Source organism: Pipra filicauda, unplaced genomic scaffold (genome assembly GCF_003945595.2).
Source record: "Pipra filicauda isolate LSUMZ 115617 unplaced genomic scaffold, ASM394559v2 scaffold539_size335297_pilon, whole genome shotgun sequence".
Taxonomy (NCBI): Eukaryota; Metazoa; Chordata; class Aves; order Passeriformes; family Pipridae; genus Pipra; species Pipra filicauda.
Genome location: NW_024104686.1, coordinates 84,099 through 110,804, shown reverse-complemented (window position 1 = coordinate 110,804; position 26,706 = coordinate 84,099). Strand labels below are relative to the sequence as shown.

At 43.6% G+C, this 26,706-nt stretch overlaps 1 protein-coding gene across 4 annotated transcripts in view; it reads right to left on the bottom strand.

Moving 5' to 3' along the window:
- Positions 1 to 26,706, bottom strand: part of ROR1 (receptor tyrosine kinase like orphan receptor 1) — an 88,273-nt gene that overhangs the window by 16,134 nt on the left and 45,433 nt on the right. For all 4 annotated transcript variants that reach the window (XM_027747954.2, XM_039387177.1, XM_039387179.1 and 1 more), the window contains 2 exons: positions 21,954 to 22,241; positions 20,843 to 20,873 (listed from right to left, as the gene is read on the bottom strand). In XM_027747954.2, the coding sequence (XP_027603755.1) occupies positions 20,843 to 20,873; positions 21,954 to 22,241 (319 nt within the window). The remainder of the gene's footprint in view (positions 1 to 20,842; positions 20,874 to 21,953; positions 22,242 to 26,706) is intronic.

Sequence of the window (26,706 nt, the reverse complement as noted above, 5' to 3'; positions counted from 1 at the left end):
ATCCTCTTTGAAGTGGCCCATTCATTGTGTGCGTGGCTCACAGAGCCAGCGGCTGGTCCCTGTCACAGCAGCCAGGACCAGCTAATGGGATTAGTGGGAAGAAGGGCTAGGCTTGCCTTCCAGGACACCCCAGACATCTCCCAGCACTCCCGAGCTACCAGCTCCAGAGCAGCCTGTGGGATTCCCACAGAGTCGCTTTCCAGTTCATAGGGAGAAGCCAAACACCAGGAATTAACCACAGTAATTTATGAGTGTGAAGACAGGGGGGTGGGAAAGAGGGATGGGAGAGATGGAAACCTCCTTCCATAGGCATCTTACAATTGAGAAATCAATGGGAAGGGGGCCAGGCTTCATTGGATGATGTTCCCAAGATGTTCCCAAGCACATTGGAAACGGATTGCAAAAGCACAACCTTTAACTGCCAATTAAACTCGTCATTAACAGCCCGATGGTGGGTTGAGATGCCTCAGTTAATGTGTTGTATTCAGCCAACAAAGATACTCTGAGATGTAACCAGGGACACAAACCACATCCACCAAATCCCCCAATAGGATATAATTAATTATTCATTTGTTATTCATTTATTATTTTCTCCAGGCTAAATTTATTATGGAATTTAACTCAGGGGCTACACAAAGGCTCACCTTTATACGGAAGGAGGTTTAACTGCAATAGCTGCACACAGCAAGGATTAGGAGTGAGCTGGGACACCAGTTTACCTGGATGGGAATGCCCCGAGGAGCAGGATTTTGCAGATTACCTCAGAAGGTGAAGATTTAAAATGAAAGGCCTGGATTCCAGCACCTCTGCCCTGGGGCTGCATGCCAGGGGAATTCACAGAGGGAAAACAGGAGATTAGGAACTCCTACAGAGCAGGCACTACTTAGAATTGTTTCGGAAATCAGTTCCTTAATGGGGCAGAAGGATAAATCAAAGGAAAGGAACTGGAGCATCAAAGTATGACAGGAGGATCCCTGAGACCCAAGAGAATGTGGTCTCCTGGTCTCTGCTCCCAGAGCTTTGGGTCATGGTGATAAAAGAAGGGATGTACTGGGCTGGGACGTGCATCAGAACAGCAGCTCCCACATCAGGACTCCTGATCCAGGCCAGTAACACATCGCTGTGGGGAAGTTATCGGCACAATGTCATCAATGAACAAAGGCCACTCCCTGGCTCCCTTGCTGTGTCACCCTTTGTCAGCTGCTGAAAGTCTCCCAAAATCCCCTGTTGCCTCTGCAACTCTTCCTGATGTTTCCCTGATGCCTGCACTGTTTTCCATGAGATGGCTCAGGATGGAAACATTTAGATTTAGTATCTCAGGACTTCCTGTGTATCCCTTTGGTCCTCGATGGGCACCCAGAGCTGTTCCCTGGAGTCAGTGCTGCTGCCAGTGCAGCTGCCAGCAGGCACTCCCTGAACCACCACTGCCCACAACACACTGGTTTTGGGGAGCAGTCACCAGTTCTCCAAGATCCTTTCCCACTGGACAGATTCTGCTCACCAGATGTCCCATCCAAACGCAGCAAACAGAAGCATGCAGGGGCTCCTACAGCTTAAACACTTTCCCCACCTCCTGCTGCCAAGAGGCAGCTGCTTTGGCTTTAAACAAAGATATCAATTTCTTGGGATCAAGGCTGAGCTGCAGATTCCTTTCAATGTCCATCTTTTGCATCCCTCACCTGCTTTGTGTAAGCAAATCACAGCATCCCTGCTCCAGTGTGTACCTGCTTCAGGGTCCTGATCCTGTTCTTCCCACAGCAAAAGGAAGGGTCCCTTTGGCTCCAACAGGATGTAAATTAGGTTTCATTCAGCAATTATTGTGTTAACATCTACAGACAAGCTTAAATCCTAATGATTAAGTCCTAATGAAATGGAAGTCAATCCAAGCCCAGAGGGTTTTCTGACTGTGGATGGACTTAATCTCTTGAGTAAATTCTGGCTCAAGTAGAGAGGACAGCAGTCAGCAGGTCAAAACCAGGGATGCCAGCTTGTAGGAACAATTCCAGCCTAATCACAGTGCAGCTTCTGGGGTGTGGGTGTTGCCCCTCAACTGACTTACACTTCTCCTGCTGCCTGCACCCCTCAAAGCCCCGGAGAGCGTTCAGTGAAGGCTACAGAAGACAGAGGAAAGTGCTGGATCTTAATGACCAACAGCTGATACAGCACTGTAGGGCTTTAAGATTATTTCTTATAAGATTTGATTTCCACTCTGTTTTCTGTTTGATGCTTTAAATATTTCTAGCCTTGATGTTTCCCTTGGAGCTTGTCCATTGCTCTCGGATCCCCCTGCAGTTCCCCCTGTGACAACACTTCTGACTTCATGGAATAACAGAACAGAAGATTAAATTTACACCACTCTCAGGTGTCTTTGAGTATCTGATTGCACAAAATTTACAGAAGACTGAGTCCACACCCAAAACCTCTGAGTTTGCACTGGGATCTCAGAGGAGGCAGTGACAGGGCCATGTCAGGACAGATCTGCTGCCCAGAGAAGCAGTGGCTGCCCCATCCCATCCCAGGAAGTGTCCAAGGCCAGGTTGGACAGGGTTTGGGGTAACCTGGAATAGAAAGTGGTATCCCTGCCCATGGCAGGAACTAGAACTTAATTTAGCAAAAGGTTTGTAACCAGGCTTCAACATATTAACAGAAAAACTGAACCTTGTGAGATCATGTTGTATTTATTTTTGCAATCCAACATATTAAAAACACATATTCCAAAGATGGTGTAATTGTGTGGTCATTTCTACCACACCCCATGGATTCTCTCTCTTTTCTTTTTCTCCCTTCCTTCATTCCTTCCCTCCCTCCCTCTTTCTCTCTTTCTTTCTGTCTTTTCTCCCCTTTTTGCTTTAAGAACGATTTGAGTGAGTACCCGACAAGAAAGAATCATTAATACAGGCCTAATTTTGATATCTTGAGCAAAAATGGACAAATGAATGAATAGGACAAGGCAAGACAAAGTCCCAAATGCTTTGAGTATCAAGAGCATTGCCCTCCCTTCTGATCCCTCTTCCAACACCATCCTTCCAGAACTCAAGCTCCCACTTAGGTCTGTCAGCAGGTTGGTTAGGTGGGATCACCATTATTTTGCTAAGTAAATCTCTAAGTGACAGCAATGTAAACAGAGGAATGTGAGGGGTTAACAAAATCAGCCACAGAAAGGACATCCTATGGCCCAGTGGCACTGGAAGATGCCTTAAAGCCAGCAGGGATTAAGGTGTGTGTGCAGAGCCAGGCTGGTTTGTGGACATGATCCAATCTGAAGAGCAAAAGCAAATAAATGCTGTATCATCTCCACGATCTACCAAGTGGAGATGGAAAAGCTTTGGTTCTGTGTGAAGACTCTCCAGACATTCTTTTCACTTGCAAAGTGAAAGGCATTTTGTCTTGCTTAAAAGACCCCAAAGTACCATAGCGCTGAACTAGTCAGAGCTGTTAATCTAAATAATTTATATTCAACAGCAGAGTCCTGATGGGAAAATGGACTGATGGGAAAAGGCAGCCAATGATGCCTAGTTCAGACAACCACGGGCTTTATACGCTTCTCTTCCAGGGAAACTCAGGAGTGCAGGACAGGAGAAACTGAGAAACTCCTGAGAAACTGAGAAACTCAGGAGAGCAGAGCTCAGGTCCCGACACCCCGGCACATCACAGGGATCAGAAGGACACTCCTGTGCCCTCTCCAGAGCTGCATCCAAAGAGTCCTGCCTAACACCAAAATTACTCCAAATTTACAACCTAAACGTGGGTTATGGACGGTGTAACTTCAGGGCATTTTTGTTCCTAACGGATGCTGAGAGGTGACAGCACAGAGAGAAGAAACACACTCTAGAAAACTCTGCCATTAATTAAAAGGTGTGTCAATAAATTATTTTTATGATTACATATAACCAATGCATCCCCATTCATGCTGCATAAATTATTTTTACATTGTTAAATAAATTAGATTTTGTTCCATACTTGTGTTCCAGCTTCACACAGAATCAAATGAAAGGGTTTTTGCTTGGCAGATATCCCTTAAAGCAAACAGATGAATAATATTCTCTCATATTTTCCAAAGAGCAAAAAGCTTGTGCCTTGCTTTGAAAATGGGAATATATTGGCTCTGGTTCATAATAATATCCCAGCAACATGAGGGCTTTGCAAAAAGAACTGCCCAGACTTCCACGTCACTGTGTAACTGAAGGGAAAGTTCTGGGTAATACAAACTATTACTGTTTGACACCCCTTTAAAGTCACAGGGGTGAAAGGGTTCACTAGGAAAGCAGGGGCATAAAGTAAAAAATTCCTAATGGTGTCCTTTGATATCATTATGAGCACCACTGGATGATAATAATAACAACAATAACAACAACAACAACAATAATAATTACCTGGTCTAGTGGAAGGTGCCCTGCCCATGGCAAGGGGTTGGAATGAGGTGAGCTTTAAGGCCCCTCCCAACCCAAACCACTTTAGGACTCTGTGATTAAAAAATATCAATATGCAAATATGATCTGCCTCAGTAACTACTTTAATTAGTTGTTACCTCACATTCCAGACTGATGTATGCTTTACATGATGGATAAAGCATCCAAAATTACTGTGGGTTTGGGATGCTGTTTTGAACAGATTAGAACATGAGTTGGCACCAGGTGGCCCAACCCAGACCTGAGGCCATTTGGGCCATTCTACACTAAAACTGGGACAGATGAAATTTCCTGATCCCCTCCAAATCCTACAGTTCCTCAAACATATCAGTCTGAGCATTTCTCAGGGCTGGATAACCCTGTCCTGGCAGCCTGGCAGCATCCACAGCCCTGGGAGCTCCATAAAATCCATCTCTCCTGCAATGAATCCCTTGGCAAGGACAATCCCAAGCAATTACTGCCTGTTTTTCTTTGGCATCCTAAGGAAGTTCTAGTGTCTCTATCAGAACAACTCATTTTGGGAGAAAAGAGCTGCCTAGAAAATAATAATGACAAGAATGAAAAGCTCAATTTTACACAACCAAGTGCTTTATACTCTTCTCTCCAGGGAAAACCAGGAGTGCAGGACAGAAGTGTGAGCAGAGCTCAGGTCCTGACATCCTGGCTCATCCAGGGATCCACAGGGATCAGAGGGACACTCCTGTGTTTTTTCCAGAGTTGCTCCAAAGGGTCCTGCCTAACACCAAGTCATGCACCTCCAAATTTCCAACTTAAATCCAGGATTATGGAGGGTATTGCTTTAAGGAGAGTTGAGTTCTAAATATTTGATCTAAATACTGATCAAAATTAAATAAATGAGCTCTCACATTCACTAGTTTTCTCCTCCTAAACACTTGAATTATCTCTTTGCTAAGAAAACTCCTGCAAAGCTGAGGGGCATTCCCTGCAGGAGAGGGTGCTGTGCCCACTCAGCAGCTGCAGCTGGTTAGGGAACAACCCTGGACAAGCACTTGGATCTTTCCTGGCACATTTCTTACATCATTATTCAAGATGAACTGCAAATCATCCCCTAAGAATTCTGGAAATGGCAGGAAACTCCCCACACTTATATTTGGGTTGACAAAGCTATTTTAAGGCTACCTTTGGAAGGTCGGCTCCTCCAAGTTTTTGGATGCAGAGGGAAAAAAACTCTGAGATGTTTTTGAAGAGGAGTCAAGCAGGGTAAGATTCCAGGCACTAAATTCTGCCTCCTCTATCAAACCTTTGTGCTGCCCAGGAAAACACACTCCCTCCTCCTGGATTCCCCCCTGGGGCTGCAGGGATCTCACACACACGGTCTTTATCCACCTCTCATCGGGCATTAGGCTCCAGATAAGGAGGTTTTGATGGGATGACCATCAGCTTCACCCCATAAATCAGCTCTGCCCTCAGTGATACCAGAGCCCTTGGCCCCACAGGGACGTTGGGCTGATGGGCCTTGGGAGAGGATGGATGGGACTGGAGCATATCCCATCCACATCCATGTCCTGCACCTTGGACACTAAACAAGACAGGCAGGGGAGAGAGAGGACATACTGTTAAAAAAGATGACAAATTCACTGACTTGCTGAAACCTTTTAAAAAATATTTTACACTGTATGAGATTATATGCTTCTACAATTTAATCTGAACCTAAATGACACATTTATTGAAATGTGGGTATTCCCAAGTGTTCTCTCAGTTTCTGTGATGCTCATTTTTGATTGAAATAGTATTAATTCCAGGGAAAAAAGGCACCTGACATCAGCAGAGTGAATGTAGTATAAGGAAACATAAAAGGATTAATGTTCTAAAGTCGCTCTTAGCAAGATGCAAACACCTTTACACCATATAATTTGGACAACTTTACATCTTTGAATATGTAGATACAGTAAAACTTTATTAATATTATCTTTATTATTTGTTATATTAATTATATTTATTTTCAAGCTATTTTTCCATTCTATGCATTTTTTTTCTTTCTCTCCAATGGAAGAACATCCAAACTTCCCATTCTCCAGAGATCTGGCTAAAACTATTTCAGACTGTTCTTTGCTTTGGAAGGAGTTCTTCCAGAAAGCAACATCCTGCTTCTTCCTGGGCCTCAGGACACTGCAAGTACAGCTTTGAACTGTTCCAAACCGACACAAAAACTTGTAATTTTGAACACTACAAAATGAGTTTCAGACCTTCTGCAGCCCATTTCATCCCTCACCAACTCTTTCCCGCTTTACCTTATTTTCTGAAGTCACAGCTTTATTTCTGTTCCTCCCTCCCCTCTCCTTCCTTCTAACATTTAATTTGTCTTATGTGCCTCAAATAGTTCTTTCTTCTGGTGACCTAATATTTTAACCTTAAGCATGATGAAAAACAGACTTCCCAAATGTGACACTTGAATTCAAAGTGAAACACATGCCTGGGCACAAGTTAATTAAAAATAATATGTATAACTTTAGCTTGGTTAAACTATTATTTGACCAAAAATTTGCACCCATCAATAACTACCAGAGCCCACAATTACTATAAAAATAACAGTAACTACCATGAGCCCAAACTTACAAAAATTAGTGTTTTACTTGTCTTTTTATTTCACAGACAAAAAGATCTCCCTGACAGGAGGGTGGAGCCAGGTGGGAGTTGGGCTCTGCTCCCAGGGAACAAGGGACAGGATGAGAGGAAATGGCCTCAAGTTGGGCCAAAATTGGATATTAGGGAAAATTTTTTCGTGGAAAGGGTTGTCCAGTCCTGGAAGAGGGAAGTGGTGGAGTTCCCATCCCTGGAGGGATTTAAAAGCCGTGTAGATGTGGCACTTGGGGACATGGGTTAGTGGTGGCCTTGGCTGGGGGATGGTTGGACCTGATGACCTTAGAGGGCTTTTCCAACATAACAATCCTATGATTCTACGGAATTCCAGACTCCTTTAAAAAATGCAGTGTATTTTTCCAACCAACCTTCTTAGGAATGATGTCGAGGCGGGAACAGGGCAGTTTTCTCTGCTGGGGGTTGCTGGGTTTATGAGCATCAACCTCCACCTTGGGCTGGGGGTAAATCCAAACCCGATTTAAGCAGTTGGTCTGACTGAAATAACTGGTCAGGTCTAACAACTGTGAAAACATCTCAAGTCCACAGAACTCGCAGGTCTGTCATAAATTGTGCTCCTGACAGACACACATAAATAGCGGCTCCTCAGCTGGGAACAGCCAGTCTGCTAAAGGGCATCAGGAGTCAGATCATTTTGCAGATAAGAAACTCATTCCTAAGACAACAAACACAAGTGACAATATGCTCCAGTGGAAATGAAGAGCTGTGCCTTCATTCCTTGGTGGTAACTGGATAAGGCAGGGAGAACCTCTTTGTTTTCTCTAAAAGCATTTTACCTCTCTCCCAAGGCTGCACAGACCACACTTCAGTACCCACCCTGGGACCAAAGCAGTCCTATTGCAGAATGCTGGGCTGTAATATTCAGAATTTAGGGCCCAAACATTCGTATTTTGGTCAGCCTTCAGAAGGATGCCAAGCCCTAAATTCTGGAAATCCTGCTTTTAAAAATCCTGCTTTTACACATCCTGCTGTGTAAAAATGGCAGTTTTCTGCTCAGAAATGGGCCAAATCCCTTCCAAAACTTTAGTTTCTGGGAAAAAAAAAAAAGGCAGTCACCACTTTTTCCTGCTGTTATCCCCAAAGAGTGAATATGTTGCAACACATCTTCCTGCCTGTTTTCTGGCAGCAGCATTAAAGGAATTATTAAGGACATTTTAACCTCTTTTTCTTTTTTTGTTGTGGTAAATAAAGATGAAACCATCTATTTTTGCAAAGCCAACCCCTTCGAAACTCTACAAGTTTAAATAATTTCTCTAAGCCACCCGAAGAAAACCCCAATTTCTTTGCAGTGGGGTGTTTGTAAAAAACATGTAAAATAACATCCCCTTGCAGCTCATTTACAGCCAATAATTGGTATTCAAGGGGAAAAAATCACTTTTCAGCCCCCATAACAAGCACCACGTTTTCTGATTCATGCGGCAGAAAGGTCCATTTTTTCCTGGACCTGCCTAAATTTTAGGATATGCAATTTATTGATATTTACCAACACATCAAATTATCCCAGTTGCTTTATTTAGTTTTTTTTATTATTCCAATGAGTCAGCAATTGAGAATAGTAATTCTATTGAATTTTGCATTATGTTAAGTAATTATGTTAACTTGCCACTGTGAATGGCTCACAAATATCTAAGACATTTTACACAGGATTACTTGGGTACTTTGATGCAAATTATATTCAGGGGACTGTTGTCTGCCAGACTTCCTACATGGAATGGTTGGCTGAGCTGTGACACCAACATTTGAGCTGTAAATCTGAAATTAATTGGTATTGATAAGCTTAAATGCATGAAATGCATGATATTAATGCATTTCCTCACTAGAAAAATATTATTTAAGATAACAGAACTGTTTCTAGAACCTTGTTTTAATAAAGTCTGTCCTGGCAGTTGTACTTTATTAATATTTTTATCTCTGAGTAGGTGAAACGCTGGTTCATATCAATACTCACTTTTATCATGGGCTTGTCATAGAAAACATGTATTTTACAACTGCATAAAACAATCAAATGAGGATTAAGCCAAACATCATTTAAAAGGCACAATCCATGTAGCAAAGCAATTTGTGCATCGTGTGTGAGTCAAAAATCAAGGGAAATCCTGGTATTTCCACACCACTGCTCCTTCTATCCTGCCAAGGAACTTCATTTTGGCAAGACCATGATTGCCTGTTTTGTGTCATAAAAGTGTCTTATAGGCCAAGGATGGACTAACAGTCCTGTCTTACTCCCACTGGGGTAAAATACAGAGCTGCTCCACAGAAACCCATGGAGTTAGTCTGGGTTCATCCCCATACAGCTGGGACCAGACTGACACAGTCACAGCTCCTCATCATAGCTCCAAACAGTGCAGAAGAGGCTTTATGATGCTTATAAGTCCAAGATTAAGAGTTTCTGCTATAATTGGTATTTGTGTGTCTCAAGATGGAAGTGGTTGAACTGTCACCAATGACACGAAATTAAAGGGATTTATTTATTTGTCATATAAATACAACAAAAGAGTTTCTACTCCAAAAGCAGCTAAAGACGCCTTAGAAAGCACCTACTAAAGGCAAATCTTTCAAACATAGGCAGGTCAAGGCAGCTTCCATCCAGGAACTGTGAAAGAGAACATCTCCATGAGCTCTTCACACCCATCGTCCAGCCCCTGCACTGCTGGTACTCACACACATCCTGAGGAGACCCAAGTGGCTCCAAATCTGCTGACTTTATATATCCAAGACAAAACAGTGGAATGGCTGAAATGAAGCCCAAACAAGCCAGGATTTAAGGTGGTAACAGAGCTGGGAGCAATTCCCAGGAGGCTACAGAAAAGAGACCTCTCAGCTGCACTTTGGCTTTGGTGAAGTCAAGAGCTGGGTTGTAAAGATAACAGTGGCTGTGTATTTAAAACCTTCTAGGGGCATTTGCACAAGTATGTTCAGAAGTTAAAGACAGGCAAAATCAACATGACACTTTTTTCCCCCAAGTATGTGCTCTAGTTAATTCAAACCCTCCAGATTTGCAACATGACACACCCTACAGCCTCTCTAGTGGGGACTCCTCACCTCTAAAACCTCCCAGTCTCTAAAGGAGCTGTGAACCTTGAAAGGGGATTGGTTTGCAAAGTGTTCTTGGTGCTAATTGCTGGGCATAACTGTGGCAAAAGACTGTGCCCGTTCACCTCCAGCAAAATCAGGACTGAGAGGAAATTTATTTGTTTAAGGTAAATTTACCCACACAAGAAATTTGGCTGGAAAACTGTGGCAGGGAAACATTTGCCATTAATTTTTGTTTAACACTGATCTTTGTTGTCTCAGGCATCAATGACAGCACCCAACCAATCCCAGCTCAGATGATAACTGCTTTCCTTCCTCACCCAGGTAACCACACATATTTTCCTGTTAACAAGATCAATAAACTTGACACATTCAGAAATCCCTGATTAACTCCCTTCCCGGTATTTGAAGTCGAAGGGTTATTGCTTTGAACGGCCAAAGCTGAAACGTCAGGAGTGGTTTCAATTATCAGGATAAATAATGTAACACCTAATAATCTTCTCCCTGGCACTTAATGACTGTGTGATGAAGTTACACAGACTGGGAGTGAGTAGTAACTCCACACAGGTTGGCTGAGCAGCGATGTTATCCTTATAGGAAAGCTCACTGCTAAGGTTTTACACCGTGTTGCGGTAATGGAAACACCTTGGGTCAATACAGAGTTATTCCCAAATTTAATCTTTTTCCTTGACTGAATAAACACTTGCCCCAACACTGGTTCTCCTACAGGCGGTGGAAGCCCGGAGTAAACTCTTAAATTGAGCTTGGGATGATTGACATGTCCTTTCATGAAGGAATGAGGGTTGTTCCTTCCAGTTTCACGGGGGCTTTCCCAGCTCCCTCATCATGGGGCTTACAACACCCTTGACACTGGATGATTACATGACTGCCAAAGATGTCCCTTTTAATTGCTGATTTTCAAGTGTTTTTCACAAGACAGACCCCTTTAAGCATGCCCCCACTCATCCTCCCCTGGGAGAGGAGGAGCTGGCTCCCAGCAGGACACCAGGCCAAGGGAGGTGGGACATTATCCAGAGTCAAAGGAGAAACAGCCCACAATCACTGAAACATTTATCAGAAGATCTAAAGGTACACAGGGGAGATTAAGAGAAATGGATTCAAATCAAAAAAGAGTAGGTTTAGGTTGGAGATTGGGAAGGAATTCTTCCCTGTGAAGGTGGTGAGGCCCTGGCACAGGTTGCCCAGAGAAGCTGTGGCTGCCCCATCCCTGGAAGTGTCAAAGGTCAGGTTGGAGCAACATGGGACAGTGCAAGGTGTCCCTGCTCATGGCAGGGGGTGGGATGAGATAACCTTTAAGGTCCCTTCCAACCCAAGCACTCTGGGGTTCTGTGATTCTCTGAAGAAAGGAAGTTCTGCAGCCCAGCTCCCAGCTGAGGGACAAGCAGTGCTCCAGCACACGGCTCTGGATCCCAGCCTTGGAATGTCTCACCAGGGAAAAAATCAAAGGCTCGGCACTGAGTCCATTTGAAGGGGGAGGAGAAGCCTAAACTGCCCATGGGAAAGGGGTTGTGGGAAGAAGGGGGTTACATATACACAGAGGTGACTTTTCATGTGGGTGAAAGAGAGCCCAGGACAGGAAACCACCCCATCCCATGGAGCCACAGCCACTGCCTCCCCTGCCAGGACCCACACTTTGTTTGCAAGACTGCAACTGTTATTATTATTACCAGTTTTTGTTCTCTTGAATAATTCCTGCCACAAGCAACCAGAGCTTGCACTACTGTAATGTTTCAAGTATTTCATCTTAATTCCGTTTTCAGCCCACTGAAAAGCCAGGCTGGCAGATAAACCAAAAACCTCCTTGAAGTTGTGCCCAGAGCTGAGCCATTAGGATCTGACACATTGCTCTTCTTTTCCTTGGTTCCCCATCAGCACAAACTGCAAGGAGCAGGATTTGCTTAAGGAATATCAACAACAGCTGGGCACTGAAGCAAAAGAACAAAATGAGAACGAGATTGAGATTTGCCCACTGAGATTTTATTACCCGATTACACAAGATGTTTTATTGCGACCACAGAAACATTATGGGCCTTTAAATAGGATTTCCCTTCTAATTAAAGGCTTTACAGCACAGGGGAACCTCCTGTACCTCAGAGATGAGCTCAGACATTAACTGGCTTCTGAAACGTGTGACTGGTTCTTTATTCCACCCCTTACACCCACCAACTCCCAACCCCAGAAAAACACAAGAACAACATTGGGCCACCAGATGCTGCAGGTTTTGAAGTAAAACAAGACCACAGAGGACTCTGAAACACACTTGCTCTGTGTGAGAGAAGTTCAATTTTCTCTTTCAGAAAATCCTAATAAAGACAACTGAGTCACAATTTCACCAGACAGTTTTCTGACTTAATTACATTTAACTCATTCCAAGACAGCTAGAAATCACTTTATACCATAAATACATGACACAGGTTAGAGAATTATTTCCCTCCAGAGACCTTTACAACTCCTCCCCAGAAGTAACACACTGGACAATAGTGCTAATGGGGACCAGAGAAAATCCAGCAATGTGTTCTCCTGCAACACCAAAGTCTTGGGGTGACTGTGAAATCAAGGAAGTTGGTTTCCAGACCTTTACTTTTTGTTGTGTTTTACTTTTTAACTTAAGATAGATCAGCAACCCTCCAAAATAGAACAGAAAGCTCCAAAAGCCTGGGATGCATTTTACACTGTAAAATATGACCCTTGTCCCCAGAATAACAGCACCCATCTCTACTTTAGCAACTCTTTGGTGAGGTGCCATTGAAGAAGGTACTGGGTTGTACAAATATACAAATAAAACAACAGATCCATGATCTCTGCCAGAAAATTTAAGATTTGGTGGTGTCTTGAGCATAACATAAATCAGGTCTAATCCCATATAAATCAGGGACACTCTAAACCATCACTTTTTCATTTGAGGACAAGACACACATTCAGGACAAGTCCTTTCCAAAATCAAGCAGCACAGAGCCAAGTTCTGTTCACAGGACTGAAACCCGACCCAGGCCAGGATGGGTGAAATTCATTGTTACTGAAATTCATTGTCACATCTTTTCTCACAGCCTTTGGGCTCCAAAAAATCTGTCTAAGCCCCTCAAAAATGCCCTTATGATTAGAGCTAAATGAGAATTTTTTGATCAAAATTGTCTTAAAGAGCAAACATGAAAACTGGAATGTTTCACACAAACCCAGTGGTTTGGCCCAAATAGCTGCTGCAGTGTTTTAGCAGCTCCACAAGGAATTTTTGGGTTGGCTTCAAAATAGTTGTTACCTGGAATGACCACATGAAATATGGGAAAACCAGGTTCTACCTCTGCTCTGAAGCAGAGCCAGTGTCTTCCTTGCTTCAAGTGAGAATGTGCTGAGAATTTTCTGAGAAAATACTATTATTTTTTACAACAGTTGAAGAATATCTCCATGAAGGAGATGATCAGCAGAAGCAATGGAACTTTTCAGCCTTTCCTGATTTTTTCCCCTCCTTTTTCAATGTGAGAAACTTCATAATGATCCTTGTTTTGCTCCTTTTTAAATAAACCAGAAAAATACACACACAGTCTGTAACTCATGTCAAATTATATAATTACAGGATTTCTTTAGTGTTGTAGAAACACTGATAACTGAGATATTCAGTTAGAGAAAGGAAACTATCCTCTATCTGTACTTAAAGTATCAGCCCACTTAGAATCCTAAAGGTTGGAAAAGACTTCCAAGATCATCGAGTCCAACCAGTAACCAGGATCCTGAGTGGGATTTGAAAAGTTCCTACACCCACAGTGTTAAAAATGGCAATAAGGTCTTGATATATAAATAAAGGCAGCAAAGTCTTGATATAATGACAATATAAATGCATTTTTCAGTGTTACTCTCAGCACTAAACTCCCCCAGTCTCTCGGGGTCTTGCCACAAATCCCATGTGCCACATCAGGGGTTACTGACTATGCAACTGCTTGTATTAAAATCTCAAAAAAACAGAAGTCCAAATACCCTTCAAATACTGACTGGAGCATTCCACAAGGGCCATTTCTATACCAAACATTTATCCACATATGTAGTTGCTATGGGTGATCCTGCACAGAAGGAAAACAAATCCAGTTCTTAAATAGCACATTGTCTTTTCCTTTGTGTTACTGAAATGCATTAGGGAAATCTGGCTCCCCATATCCAAGTCATAATGGACCTCAGTCCCTTCTCCCTCCCCACTTAAAAAAATATTGACATGGCTGTAATTCATTTGTTTTCAGATAATACAACTATGCCTCCACACTGTGCCATACAGTGCCACATGCAGACAGAAGGGCTTTCTGTTTGCACTGCAGGCAGATAAGGGAACACTTCAGCTAAAATCTGCAAAAATATTTATCAGATACCCTTTTAAAAGTCAAAAGCACTTTCTAAGGTCAATCTTTCCCCAAGCCAAAGGCCAGTTTCTTTTCTACAGACTTACCAGCATAACAAAATACAGTTTAAGCCACTTTATTAGTAAGAGCTCCATGGCAAAGAACTTGGGTGTTTGCAGCATTGCTCATATGGAAATGTAGATGGTGCAGGGCCACAGCAAAGAACAACTGGATTTTGGGAAGGAATTTTGTGGCCATGGTGAGGCCCTGGCACAGGTCGCCCAGAGAAGCTGTGGCTGCCCCATCCCTGGAAGTGTCCAAGGCCAGGTTGGACAGTGCTTGGAGCGATGTGGGATAGTGGAAGGTGTCCTGGATGGAACAAGATGAGCTTTAAGGTCCCTTCCAACCCAAATCAAACCATTCCATGATTCTATCCTTTATTTTGTTACAGGCCACTCATGCAGTAGTTTGGGCCCATCACACCAGGATGTCAAACTCAGCCAAAGTGACCAGTGGCACTTCAGCTGCACCTGAAGAAGAACAAACAGCTCCACTCCAGGCCACAGAAACACACCTTTAATCTCACTTTGGCTCAGTTTCCCACATGTGTTCTGGGAGATAAGAGAAGGTAAAGAGGCAAAGGACCCTGGGATTCCCAGATTGTGGGTATATTTAGCTACGTAAGTACCCTGAGGTAGATAAAATACACCAAAATAGGAGCCAATTCCTTTAATACAAGACACAAATATGGTTTCCTAAATTCTGTACTACAATTACCCAGAGGTTTTATTTCTTTTTGCTCACTCAGGAAAGTCCAAGAGCTTGACTCCCAAAAACCTGTACACCCTGGTGCCTCAGCGTCCACCTCACTGTCTGTGATGCCACAGGAATGTCCCAGAGCAAACTGCAGCAGAATAATCAGAACCAGGGAAAAGGTGAGACAGTGGCATAACAGATAAGTGTGCCCCAGATCAAAGACCAAAGTGAAGAGGACAAGGCCAGCTTTCCCTGGAAACATTCCCATTCCACCCTGACATGCTCACAGCAGATAACCTGACTCCCAGCCCCTGGCAAAACTGAGGGAGTATTATTTTCACTGGGATGAAGTAATGCAGCAGGATGTGACATGGTTTCTGTCAGCATCAGCCACTCACACTCCAACTCTGCACCACGTGGGTTTTTTCTTCCCAAATATATTTATATTGGCCTCCACATCGAATATCCCACTTCGAGTTTGTGTCTAAGATCCTACAGGCCACAGGTACAAGCTGTTGTACCAACACACAGAGGGGCTATAAAAGATCCTGCATCAAAACTCGTGGGAATTGTGTTCAGTACTCATCCAAAATTTCCATCATCACTGAACAGCAGGGAGGGAGCTTCTGTGACAGCCAAAAACATGGTACAGGACTGGAAATGAACACACCTCCAAGATTCTCGGGGTCAAGCCTGGCACCCTCCTGGGGGCAGAGCCTTGGGTTCTGTGGGCTGGGAGCTCGGCCTCAGGATGAATCTGCTCTTGCCTCTTTATTGGCTTTTTTTCTTCTATACATTTTAACTTCTATGGCCAAAATTTCTCTGTTACTCTCTGAAATGCACAGTCATACAGTTGGCCAGGTCTCTCCTGGATGCTGGCCAGTGGTTACGTGTTTTCTCATTGAAGGGACCATGGTGACATCCAGCCACGCAGAGCCACTGCATAAAGATCTGTTTTATTAAAAAACCCACATGTGTTTCACTACAAGCAAAAAATAATAAAAAAAAATCTTAATCACTGAAAAAGAAGATGAGGGAATCCTGGGAGGGTTGAGGTTTCACAAGCTTTCCAAGCTATTTCTGGGAATCATAAACCCCATTTGATTTTATGAATCGAGTGCCCCTTAAAATTACAGCCCTCTCATCTCCTCTTTTCCTCCCCTTCTCATTCCCAGTGGTTAAATAAAGAAAATAAAGGTTATAGATATACAAGAGGCTCTATTAAGAATAAAAGGACTGTTTCAGAGCAATATTGACACAAGGAATTTATATTCTCTGCTCGGGAGGTGCCAGTCCATGACATCCACATCCAGTTTGATCAACATTCCCGCTGTTGCGCAGCAACCACTGCACATCCAAGAGCAGGAATATTGATGAGCCAGTCATTTTTCTCCTTTAAAACCTAAAACATCATGCCTTGTGAACTCACAGAATACTCCCGAGACGTGCCACACTGATTTTCCGATGTTTCCACTGCAGTAAGTCAAAAGTCTGTGTTGTTGAGTGAACTATTTCACCTGCAGGTTAAACCTTCTTGGAACGTGCTCATGACACAATAAACTGTGTGTGGTTTTCTAACACAGAGATCATTTTCTTGAACTCTTCCCACTGGAACTCGCTCCAGCAGGGTTTTTCCAGCTCATTTTTAGACCAGATCATGTAAACTGCAGGCTTAATTTTCTCTCCCACTATAGCTCTTGTGGCAGTTCTTGAACTGTGCTCCATCACCTCTAATTTCAGTGATTTGTGCCCAGAGTTTCTCCTGCAGCGGGTGAAGCTCAGGGCAAGCACAGGGCCCTCGCTCCAGGAAGAGGAAACAATATAGAATGAGACAAAAATAATAATAATGGAAAAGATTGGGCACACAACCATTTCCCAGGCCAAAGTATCTCAATTGTTACATCAGATTTTCTCATCTCCAGGAATCTGCCTGTTCTGATTTCGATCTGTTTCGTGACCTGAGTTGAAGATACACACTGCTATGTCCTTAAAGGATCAAACCTTGCTGTGGATATATCATGGATATAAAGTGAGTTTTACAATGATGTGAAGCATGAGAACTTAAAAAATAATGTAAAGTTATGATCTTTCAAGACATTTTTAGAAGCCATGGCTAGACTGGTGCATATTCCTGGGCTAGTGGAAGATGTCCCTGCAGCAAGATGATCTTTAAAGTCCCTTCCAACCCAAACCATTCTATAATATATTTGTATTCACAATATACAGACACGCACAGAAAGCTGCACAAGTACACATGGGTTAACCACTAAATGCTCTCTTTCATCATCCTCAAATTATTAAATTAATCCAACTGGAGGTCACATTCATAAATCCCATGGATAAAAGAAGGGGGTACCTGAGCTGATGGTGGCCTTTTACACCCAGATTCAGCCAGAGCCCTGTGCTCCATGTGCCCCTCCCAGACTCCTGCCTGCTGTGGAGGTGCCCTTGACACCATCCACTTTATGGAAACTATTCCAGGAGTCTGGGAGCCAGAGCTGGTTCCTGGCCATGCATCCGGAGTGCAGGACAGAGGCATTCCTGCTTTCCCCACAGCTCACTGAGCTCCTTAGAGCTGGCACTGGATCTGTGGCACCTTCCGGCACAACACGAGATAAAATAATGATTTATTTATGAAGCAGGAGTGGGAGTTGTTGGGGTTTTTTTTAAAGCAAAAGAAGCTTCTTCCAGCTAAGTCAGAGCAGCAGAGCAGGTTAATGGGATGTGATAACCCCCAGATAAGGGTTTACAGCTGACCTTTGCCAAAAATGGGAGTTAAAGGAAGGACGTTCAGGTCAGGCAGTGCTTCCCACCCCAGCAATACCTTGGGTTCCTCACGTTCTCAGGGACAGCACTGCTGGATTTTCTTTCATTTGCTTCAGACTGATTGTCAAATCAGACTTTTGGCTCTGGATAACTCTACCGGTGCTCGGGGAAAACAGAAACATGTAACACACACATGAATTATTCGATTATCTAGCACTGCCTGCCTTCTTTTACAGAAGTCACCATTTAACCTTTTCATTTTTAAGCTACACTTGGCCCATCTATTTCTCACATCAGTGCAGAGCTCTGCTCCTATAAATTATGCCAAGAAAAAGTGCTGAGCACATGGATTTTTTTTAAAACATGATCCTCAAATTAAATCTGTAAATGAACAGAACCTTCCCCTCCTGGCAGGCTGATAAAGAGGACATGGGAAAAGCAGGCCCAGGGAAAAGGTTGCTACTTGCCATCAGTTTTGTTCTGAGCTGATGCTGATAAGGCACAAACACTATGCAAGTACAAGTTTTCATTTCCTCAACATCCTCCGAAGTGCTTTCCAGATTTAGCCTTCATCTAAACCACTCTGATATGTCCCCAGATGTACAGGGAGCGTCCATGTGCTCCGAGCAGCACCAGCCCCACCGGCACAGCAAGGAGGAGACACAGATTCCCATCGATGTATTCTAGGGAATGAAAATCAGCTGAACCCATGGATCCACAGCCAGGTTAGCCACAGCACCGGGATTAATGACTTAACTTTCAAAACCATGGCAGGAAGATATTTTATCACGCAGTTTCCAGGACTATTCCCAAAGGAAGTATTTCCCCATCCCTGGAGGGAGGATGGTGAGGGGACTAATCTATCACCTGAGAACTTGAAAACCGGGGTTGGTTTTCACAGATAAAAGCAGATCAATTAATTGCATAGCTACAAATTCATTTGTGAACTTGTACAGGGAGAAGGCTACGCTTGAGAAGGCCACAAAATCCAATATTCAGGGTATTGTTCGCATGGAAGGAACAACAAAGAGCGGGGACCAGATTTTGAGATAATTTCCCTCCTTTATTTCCAATTTTCCCTCCCACAACTGGGCCTAACCTGTATCCATAAGGCTCTTGCACTCATGCTATCAATGAGGTTCAACACAACATACATGGACTCGTTTTTTCACTCATTTAAAACAAGTTCCAAGTTTGTAATTTCTTTGTCATAAACTCCTTCTTGATTCTCTGATTTCCTAGATTAAATCTGATTGGTTTCTAGAGGAATGTAAATGTTCTCTGTTCAGTAAAACAGATCCCTCTGCTCATTTCTCTGGATGTATTTCCCTCCAATGTTTAGCACAATGTGACCTCTCACCACGCAGAGCCACAACCTCCCAGGGTAATGAAGTGTGACTAAATATCTTTTATGCTTACGAAATTATAAGGCACTATTATAAAATCAAAATTAAAGAGGACATCTCACTTTCTTTTCACCTTTTCTCATTGTGTTTGTATTTTAGCTGGTTAAGTTGCGGTATTTCATTTTTTTGCAGGGGCGCAAAGCAACCCTCAAATCCTGCCAGAAAATAAAAATGGGAAAAAAGGTTCCCAAATGTAGTTTGTTTTAAAAAGCGAGGCAATCCTGAGTGGCCCGGACAGTGAAATTCCAGCACAGCTCTGCTTTCTGTGCTCACGTGGGTTTCTGACCACCAAGGATGTCTTGCTCAACCTCACAAATTTCAGAAACCCCAAACTAGGTGGGAGCAGACACAAAATTCTCATCTTCTCACCTCATTCATTAAGTCTCCAAACTGCTGAAGAGCTCAGCAGCCCCCGCTCCCCAAGGCACCGTGATTTCCTCCCCTGAACAATCACAAAATGGAGCTGAAATCCCAGCAAAGAGCTCCCCTTCCAAAACAAACTCCAACTCCTTGTCAGGCACCTTCACAAGGGGAGACAAACCACATTTTCTGATGTTCCATTAGAGGGCATCCTCGCATGTCCTTTTGTGGTCAGATGCTCCTCCTAATTTATATCCTCTGCAACGCTTTGGGAAAGATCTTCCATAAGGAGCTAGGAATGTTCAAATCCTCAAGTTTTTGCACCTCTTGTAATTATATTAAGAGTTTCATTTTGTGTTTTAGTTGGTTCTGTATTTCTCACCCTCACCAGGAGAGGTGGATTTTCATTATTTTTCCACACATGAGTTGTGAATAAGCTGGACACACCATCACAAAACTCATTTCAAACTTCAGGACAAGTGAAAATCACATTTGAAACACAATGAGGGGCTACAAAAGGTAAGTTTGATAATGTGTTTTGAAACAAGAGATAAAAGTGTATATTCTCAAAACCTGCCGAAGACAGAAGCTCCACTGCCAAAATACAACATGGCAAGTGCTCAGCCCCAGCAGCAGGAGCCAAACCTGAGCTCCAGGAAACAGGGAGCTGCTGTACCAACAGCCACTGCTCCCACCCACATACTCAATCTTTAAAAAGTCAGGTTTAAGACAGTTTACTAATGCAGGTACAGATAGATACAGACACAGTTTACGACCAGCAGTCCCCTTAAAATCAGTAAGAAGCCCCTTGGTAGTAAAATCTACTTGTAGCGATAAATATTTTCTATACTGGGCTGTGACATGCATGAAGCACCTGGAAGTGCACTGGAATCAGCTCAAGGACTGAAGGCACCAGAGGATCTAAAGGCAATAATATTGGAAATTAAGAAGTCTAGGATAAGAAATAGGAGTTGACATGACAATATGAAAATACAGCTACGAGACAGATAATTCAGTTATAATAAATTACCATCCTATCTGACTTAAAGCAGAATGTAAAAGTGCTCCTGTCACACAGGATGACAAATGAACTTCTGACTGCTGAAATGGAAGATTAATGAATAGATACAACAGACATGAAACAACTTACGAGGATCCTGGGCTGGCTGTTGGCGGGGGACCTGGAAAAGTGACAGAAGAAAAACAGCGGGATGAGTTATGGTGAGGTGGGAACAGGAAGCTTTTGAAAAGCTTTTAGAAGATAAAAGTAACAGTCTGTCATGTGGGATGTGGTTCGTGTAGCTGAGTAGAGGAGTGGCAGCTCCTCAGGCCCACAGACAAGCCTAAATCCTGCAGCACTGATGGGCTGCAAGAGGAGGATAATAAACAGGTGAGGAACGCAGCCCCCATTCCAAACTGCCTTAGGAGAACATCTAAGGATTAATTTCTTATCAGAAATTAGAAAATGCGGGAGGTTTATGAAAAAAGACTATGAAACTCATCACATAGATGATTCATTGTGTCCCGCTTCTAAGAGGATTTAGCAGAACTCTGTGCAAATATCTTCATCTCAGTAAGTTATTTCCCCCAACTGTGGAAGAGGAGAAGACACACTAAACCTGTTTCTTGTTTGGAACCTTCTCAGCTGTAAGCTTTGAAGGCAGTTATCTCAACATATACTTGGAAGAAAAAGTGCTTATTTTACCTGACAGGTACCTATGTATCTCAGTACCATGCCCTCAGTCTGTTGTGCAAGCTGAAATTTCTCACTCACGAGGGACAAAGGTCACTCAGGCACTTGAGAATAAAATGTTTTCTCCCCTCTGGTCTGAATCCAGTCAGGTACCATATTAGTGGAGGCTCAGGGGGGACCTTCTCACTCTCTGCAACTCCCTGACAGGAGGTGGAGCCAGGTGGGGGTCAGGCTCTGCTCCCAGGGAACAAAAGACTGGACAAGGGGAAATGGCTTCAAGTTGTGCCAAGGGTGGTTTAGACTGGATACTCTGGAAAATTTCTTCACGGAAAGGGTTGGAACAGGATACCCAGGGCAGTGGTGGAGTCACCAACCCTGGAACTGTTCAAAAAATGTGTGGATGTGGCACTTGAGGACATGGATTAGTGGTGAACACGACTGATGGTTGGACTTGATGATTTTAGAGGGCTTTTCCAACATTAATGATTCCATGACACTAGTACATCAGTGTGTTCATTTTCAGTGGACAAACACACCTTTCCCAGTGCTTTCCAAAGAGAGAACTCACCAAACTTCACAAACAGCACCCCGGTGGTGGACACGGTCTTCCTGCCGTTGGTGGCCACGCACTGGAAGTAGCCAGTGTCCGTGGTGTCCAGGTTCCGTATCCTTAGGCGGGACCCGTAGCTGGTGGCACGGAAGGAGATCCTGCGGGGCTCCTGCACCACCGGAGCGTCGTTCTTCAGCCACCGGACCGTGGGAGGGGGATTCCCAGAGACCTTGCAGTGCAGCTCTGCTGTCTGGCCCAGCGTGGTGGTGATGTTGTTCATGGGCTCATCCAGCGTCAGGAAGTAATCTGTGACACAGAGAGGAAAAAAGGTGGATAAAGAGCTCCAGAGCAGGGAATGTCATTCTGAAGAAAGCTCTGAACGTCTTTGAAGGGAAACAAAGGAAGTTACTGTCAGGTTTCCCTCTACTTTCTCAACATCATCCAATTTGACTTCATTTAACACAGAAAAAAGAGGTAACACTGCTTCTCTTTTGGCTTTTATTTTTTCTTTTTGCCAACCAGTAAATGTGAAAAACACGTATCAGAGCTCCAGTTGCTCATTCTGATGCAGACCTGCCTCTGCTTGTGTTTGGATCCACAAAATATAGGAATATATGAAATTAATTGCTCAGAAGTGAAGATCTTGTTGCCCAGAGAGATGTGGATTCCCCATCCCTGGAAGTGTCCAAGGCCAGGTTGGACAGGGCTTGGAGCGATCTGGTCTAGTGGAAGGTGGCCCTGCCCATGGCAGGTGGTGGGACTGGATGAGCTTTAAGGTCATTTCCAACCCAAACCATTCCAGGATTATCTGATCCTGTCTTGGAGCCATTTTTAACTGACTCACAAAGAAGTGCAGACAGTCTGTTGTCAATGACTTTGTAATCACTAACTGCAAATATGAGGAATAAGGATCCTATTCAGGAGGAGGAGACTTTGTTCTCAGTCAGTATGTCCATTGCTAAGAGCACTAAACTTTATCTTCAACCTGAAATTGGTCTCATGATCAAAAAATCAAATTAAATCAAAATTATGCAAAATTAAATCAGATTTTTAAAATATCATATTAAATCAAAATTAACCTCTTCTAATCCATTCCCAAGCATTGCCTTCTCCTATCAAGGGCTGTTTCACTCTGCATCCTTCAGGAGGAGGCCTATTTCTAGTAAACTGTATTCAACATTTAATTAAATCCTCTAAAGGCAGAGAGTGGGAGGGATTGGGATCGGTGAATGGGACGCTCAGGCTTTCATCTCCATGTCAGAGGTTCAAACCTAACAGTGGTCATTAGTGGTCCAAAGCATTATCAGACCCTGGCTGTCTCAGCAGGGCAGCCAGGGAATGGGAAATCCAGGTCGTATCCAGCTCCTGCACTCTCAGAGTCAGCCCAGGAGGTCAAGAAAAGCCTGTATCAGTAAGTGAACTTGGAGTCATATAATCCCAGAATGGTTTGGGTTGGGAGAGACCTTTAAGATCATTCTCGTCCTCTACCATGGGCAGGGACCACTAGACCAGGTTGCTCCAACCTGGTCTTGAGCACTTCCAGGGGTGGGGAGTTCACAACCTTGTGCTGTGCTGCTCCCGCTCCGCCGTTCTCAGGTCCACCCACCATTCACTCCAGCAACAAGCCTTCCTAAAGGTGTGCACAACCCCTGCAGCATGCAGAGAACCAGCTCAGCCAACTAACTCACCGGAGTAAGCCACTTCCCTAATTACTTATTGTAATCATGGCTTTACCAGCTACTCCCTTCATTATGGTTTGTGTAGAGCAATATCTCTTCCCTTTGTATTCCATCTGTCGAACACGCCAGCGCTTCCCTGGATTTGCACAGCACTTTGAACAGGGCATTCCTGTCCTCAGCTGGTCCCCAGGAGCCACTGAGGACAAACACCGGCCTTGCCACGTAATTTTCTTTCCACATATATGTGGAAAAAACCAACCCTTTAATGTGCAGGTATGAAACTGCTTCTCCCAGGTAACAAGTGACAGGATGAGAGGGAACGGCCTCAAGTTGTGCCAGGGGAGGTTTCGATTGGATATTAGGGAAAATTTCCTCATGGAAAGGGTTGTCAAGCATTGGCACGGGCTGCCCAGGGCAGTGGTGGAGTCCTCATCCCTGGGAGTGTTCCAAAACCACGTGGATGTGGAACTTGGGGCCATGGGTTAGTGGTGAACGTGGTGGTGTTGGTTGAGAATCTTTTCCAACCTTAAAAATTCCATGATTCGATGCAAATACGGCTGTTTCTATGCTCCCATGGATCCAGTTAGTTAGGAAATGTGTGTATGGGGTTAAAAGGGCAGAGATCCCAGCCCTGGGTGCAGACAGACCACAGGGCTCAATGGCTCTTTCCAGGGTGTCAGACTGGCTTTTCAGCTCCCCGGAATCATTCTCCAAGCTCCATCTCAAGGCTAGAAATGTTTCTGACTTGCCATCTTAATAACCTCCCTGGGAAGCCCAGTTTAAGTCAGCCTGGGTTCCCTCCACAATCTGGGTTTAATAAAGTCCCACTAACAGCCTGGAACTGGAGAACCGCAGTTAATTACCCAATGTAACATTTCTATACCACAGCCATTTATATAATTCCTGATAATGTTTCAGAGGCTGCTCCAGACATCCACAGTGTAACAGGGAAAAGGGTCTTGTGGAATACAGGAGAGGCAAATAGAGGAGTAAGAATGTAGGGCAGGTTTCCAAAGGCTGGAAAAGGATTTTAAGGTATCAGTAGCAACCGTAAGTCAGTGAAAAATAAGGGTTGTAATGCAAGAGCTATGGGACAACTTCTCTCTAGCTTCTGACTCCTCTAATTGTTCTCCACCTTCCTCCTTGAGCCACTACAGAAACACCAAAACAAAATGCATCTGCTAAATTCAGCTTAGCTTAATCCTCAAATCCATAAATTCAGCACCTGAATCATAAATCAGATCAAGCAGCTCACCTGAGATGAGATTTAAACAGGGTAGGTTTCAAGCCATTGGAAGCTTCATGAGAAGATGTTTCTCACAGATAAAGCAGTTTTGGGATCAAAAACAAGCTCCCAGAAACCCTTGGATGTTACTGAGGCATATAGAATTACGAGCATTCCTTCCCTGGCATGCACAAAAGACATCCATCACTGTCCTTCCCTGGCGTTGAGGGGCCAAAAAGAAACCCAGTTTTATTTTTATTAATTGTGTCAAACTCTCAGCTACCAAAGCCCGTCAAAGGAGAAATTCTTGGCTGTGAGGGTGGTGAGGCCCTGGCACAGGCTGCCCAGAGCAGCTTTGGCTGCCCCATCCCTGGAAGTGTCCAAGGCCAGGTTGGACAGGGCTTGGAGCACCAAACTATCTCCCCATATTTCACCTGACAGTCTCTCTGCCTTGAAGGAGCTCCCCAGATGCCCAGAGTTGACTTCCTCTGACCTAAAGAATAATTTCTTAGAAACAAGATGGTTCTCATGGACAAAGTAATTGCTGCACTTCTGAGAATGAACCAGTCCAGTGGCACTGGCCTTTGGAAACTCTGAGTTTAATCCTGGCTCTGAGTAGTCTTGGGTGAATCACTTCAGCTGTGATTTTTAGAGGAGCCAAAGGGAAGTAGACACCCAAAGCCAATCAAAGCTCACATGGGATTTATGCAACCAAGGCCTTTTAAAAACAGCCTTAAACCTTTTGGCTCAATCTCTGCAGCTATAAAGCGAGGATAATAATCCCTCTTACATCATGGGGAGGCTGCTATGGACATTAATGAGATAATGCTCATAAAGCACTTTGAAGGTGAAAAGTGCTATGGTGGGATAAGCACTGTTATTATATTTTAAGTTAAATCTCAGGGTTTCAAGCACATAACAAAAGCCCATCCATATTTAAGAGCAGCACTCTATAAAAACATTTGGGAAATGATTTAATTTACAGAAGTAAAGAGCTCTAAATAAAATTTAGCCCACCTATAATTTAATAATAGTCCAACTGATTTTTTTTTAATTTGTAAAAACAATTTACTGCTGGGCCCAGACCCCTAATGCCAAGTTTCAGCCCACAGAGAGGTTTTTTTTAATGGCTGAGTTATAAACCCTTGAAAAATGCTGACAGCCCCTTTACTGGAGCAGCACTAGCGGGTGCCCTATAATGAACTTTTAAATGACTTGAGATAATATCTGGAAAGCCAAGCTTGAAATATATTTCTGGGTTTGAGCCGTTGCCAAGGCAAACACAACACATCATAAGTCATCTTCATGATTCTGAGCACATAAATTGGAGACACTGCATATAAAACCCAAATATTAGGTATCTTTCATGGCCAAACTTTTTGCTGGTTTGATGTTACAGAGCAGCAACAGCTGTGCAAGGATGAAATGGAGAGAGTTGCGTGTCTCAGAAGAAGAAAAGTGTGTGGATTTCCACAGCTCTGTCTTGACATTGTTAAATAGGAGCCTGCCCAGTGTAATAAATCCTCAAATATTCTACTACTTTTAAGTGGAACCCAGGTGGCTTTCAAAATAAAAGCTCGTCCTGGCTGGCCAAGGAATGTTAATCTCCTGTGTGACCACATGGTTACTCTATCTTAAATTACCACAGACACATCTTAGGGCAGTAACACCCTCTCTGCTTGCAGGGGATTTTGCTGGCCACAGGGAGACCTTTATCCCCCCCAGCACCGTGTGTGCTGCATGTTTCTGATTTCACAAGGTGTTTAAAGCACGAAGGGGATGCAGGATTAGACCCTGAAAGGGTCATTTTATGAGAAGAGTTGTTGTTTCACTTATCCTTTTCTTTTTGCCCTTCTGATCTTTCAGA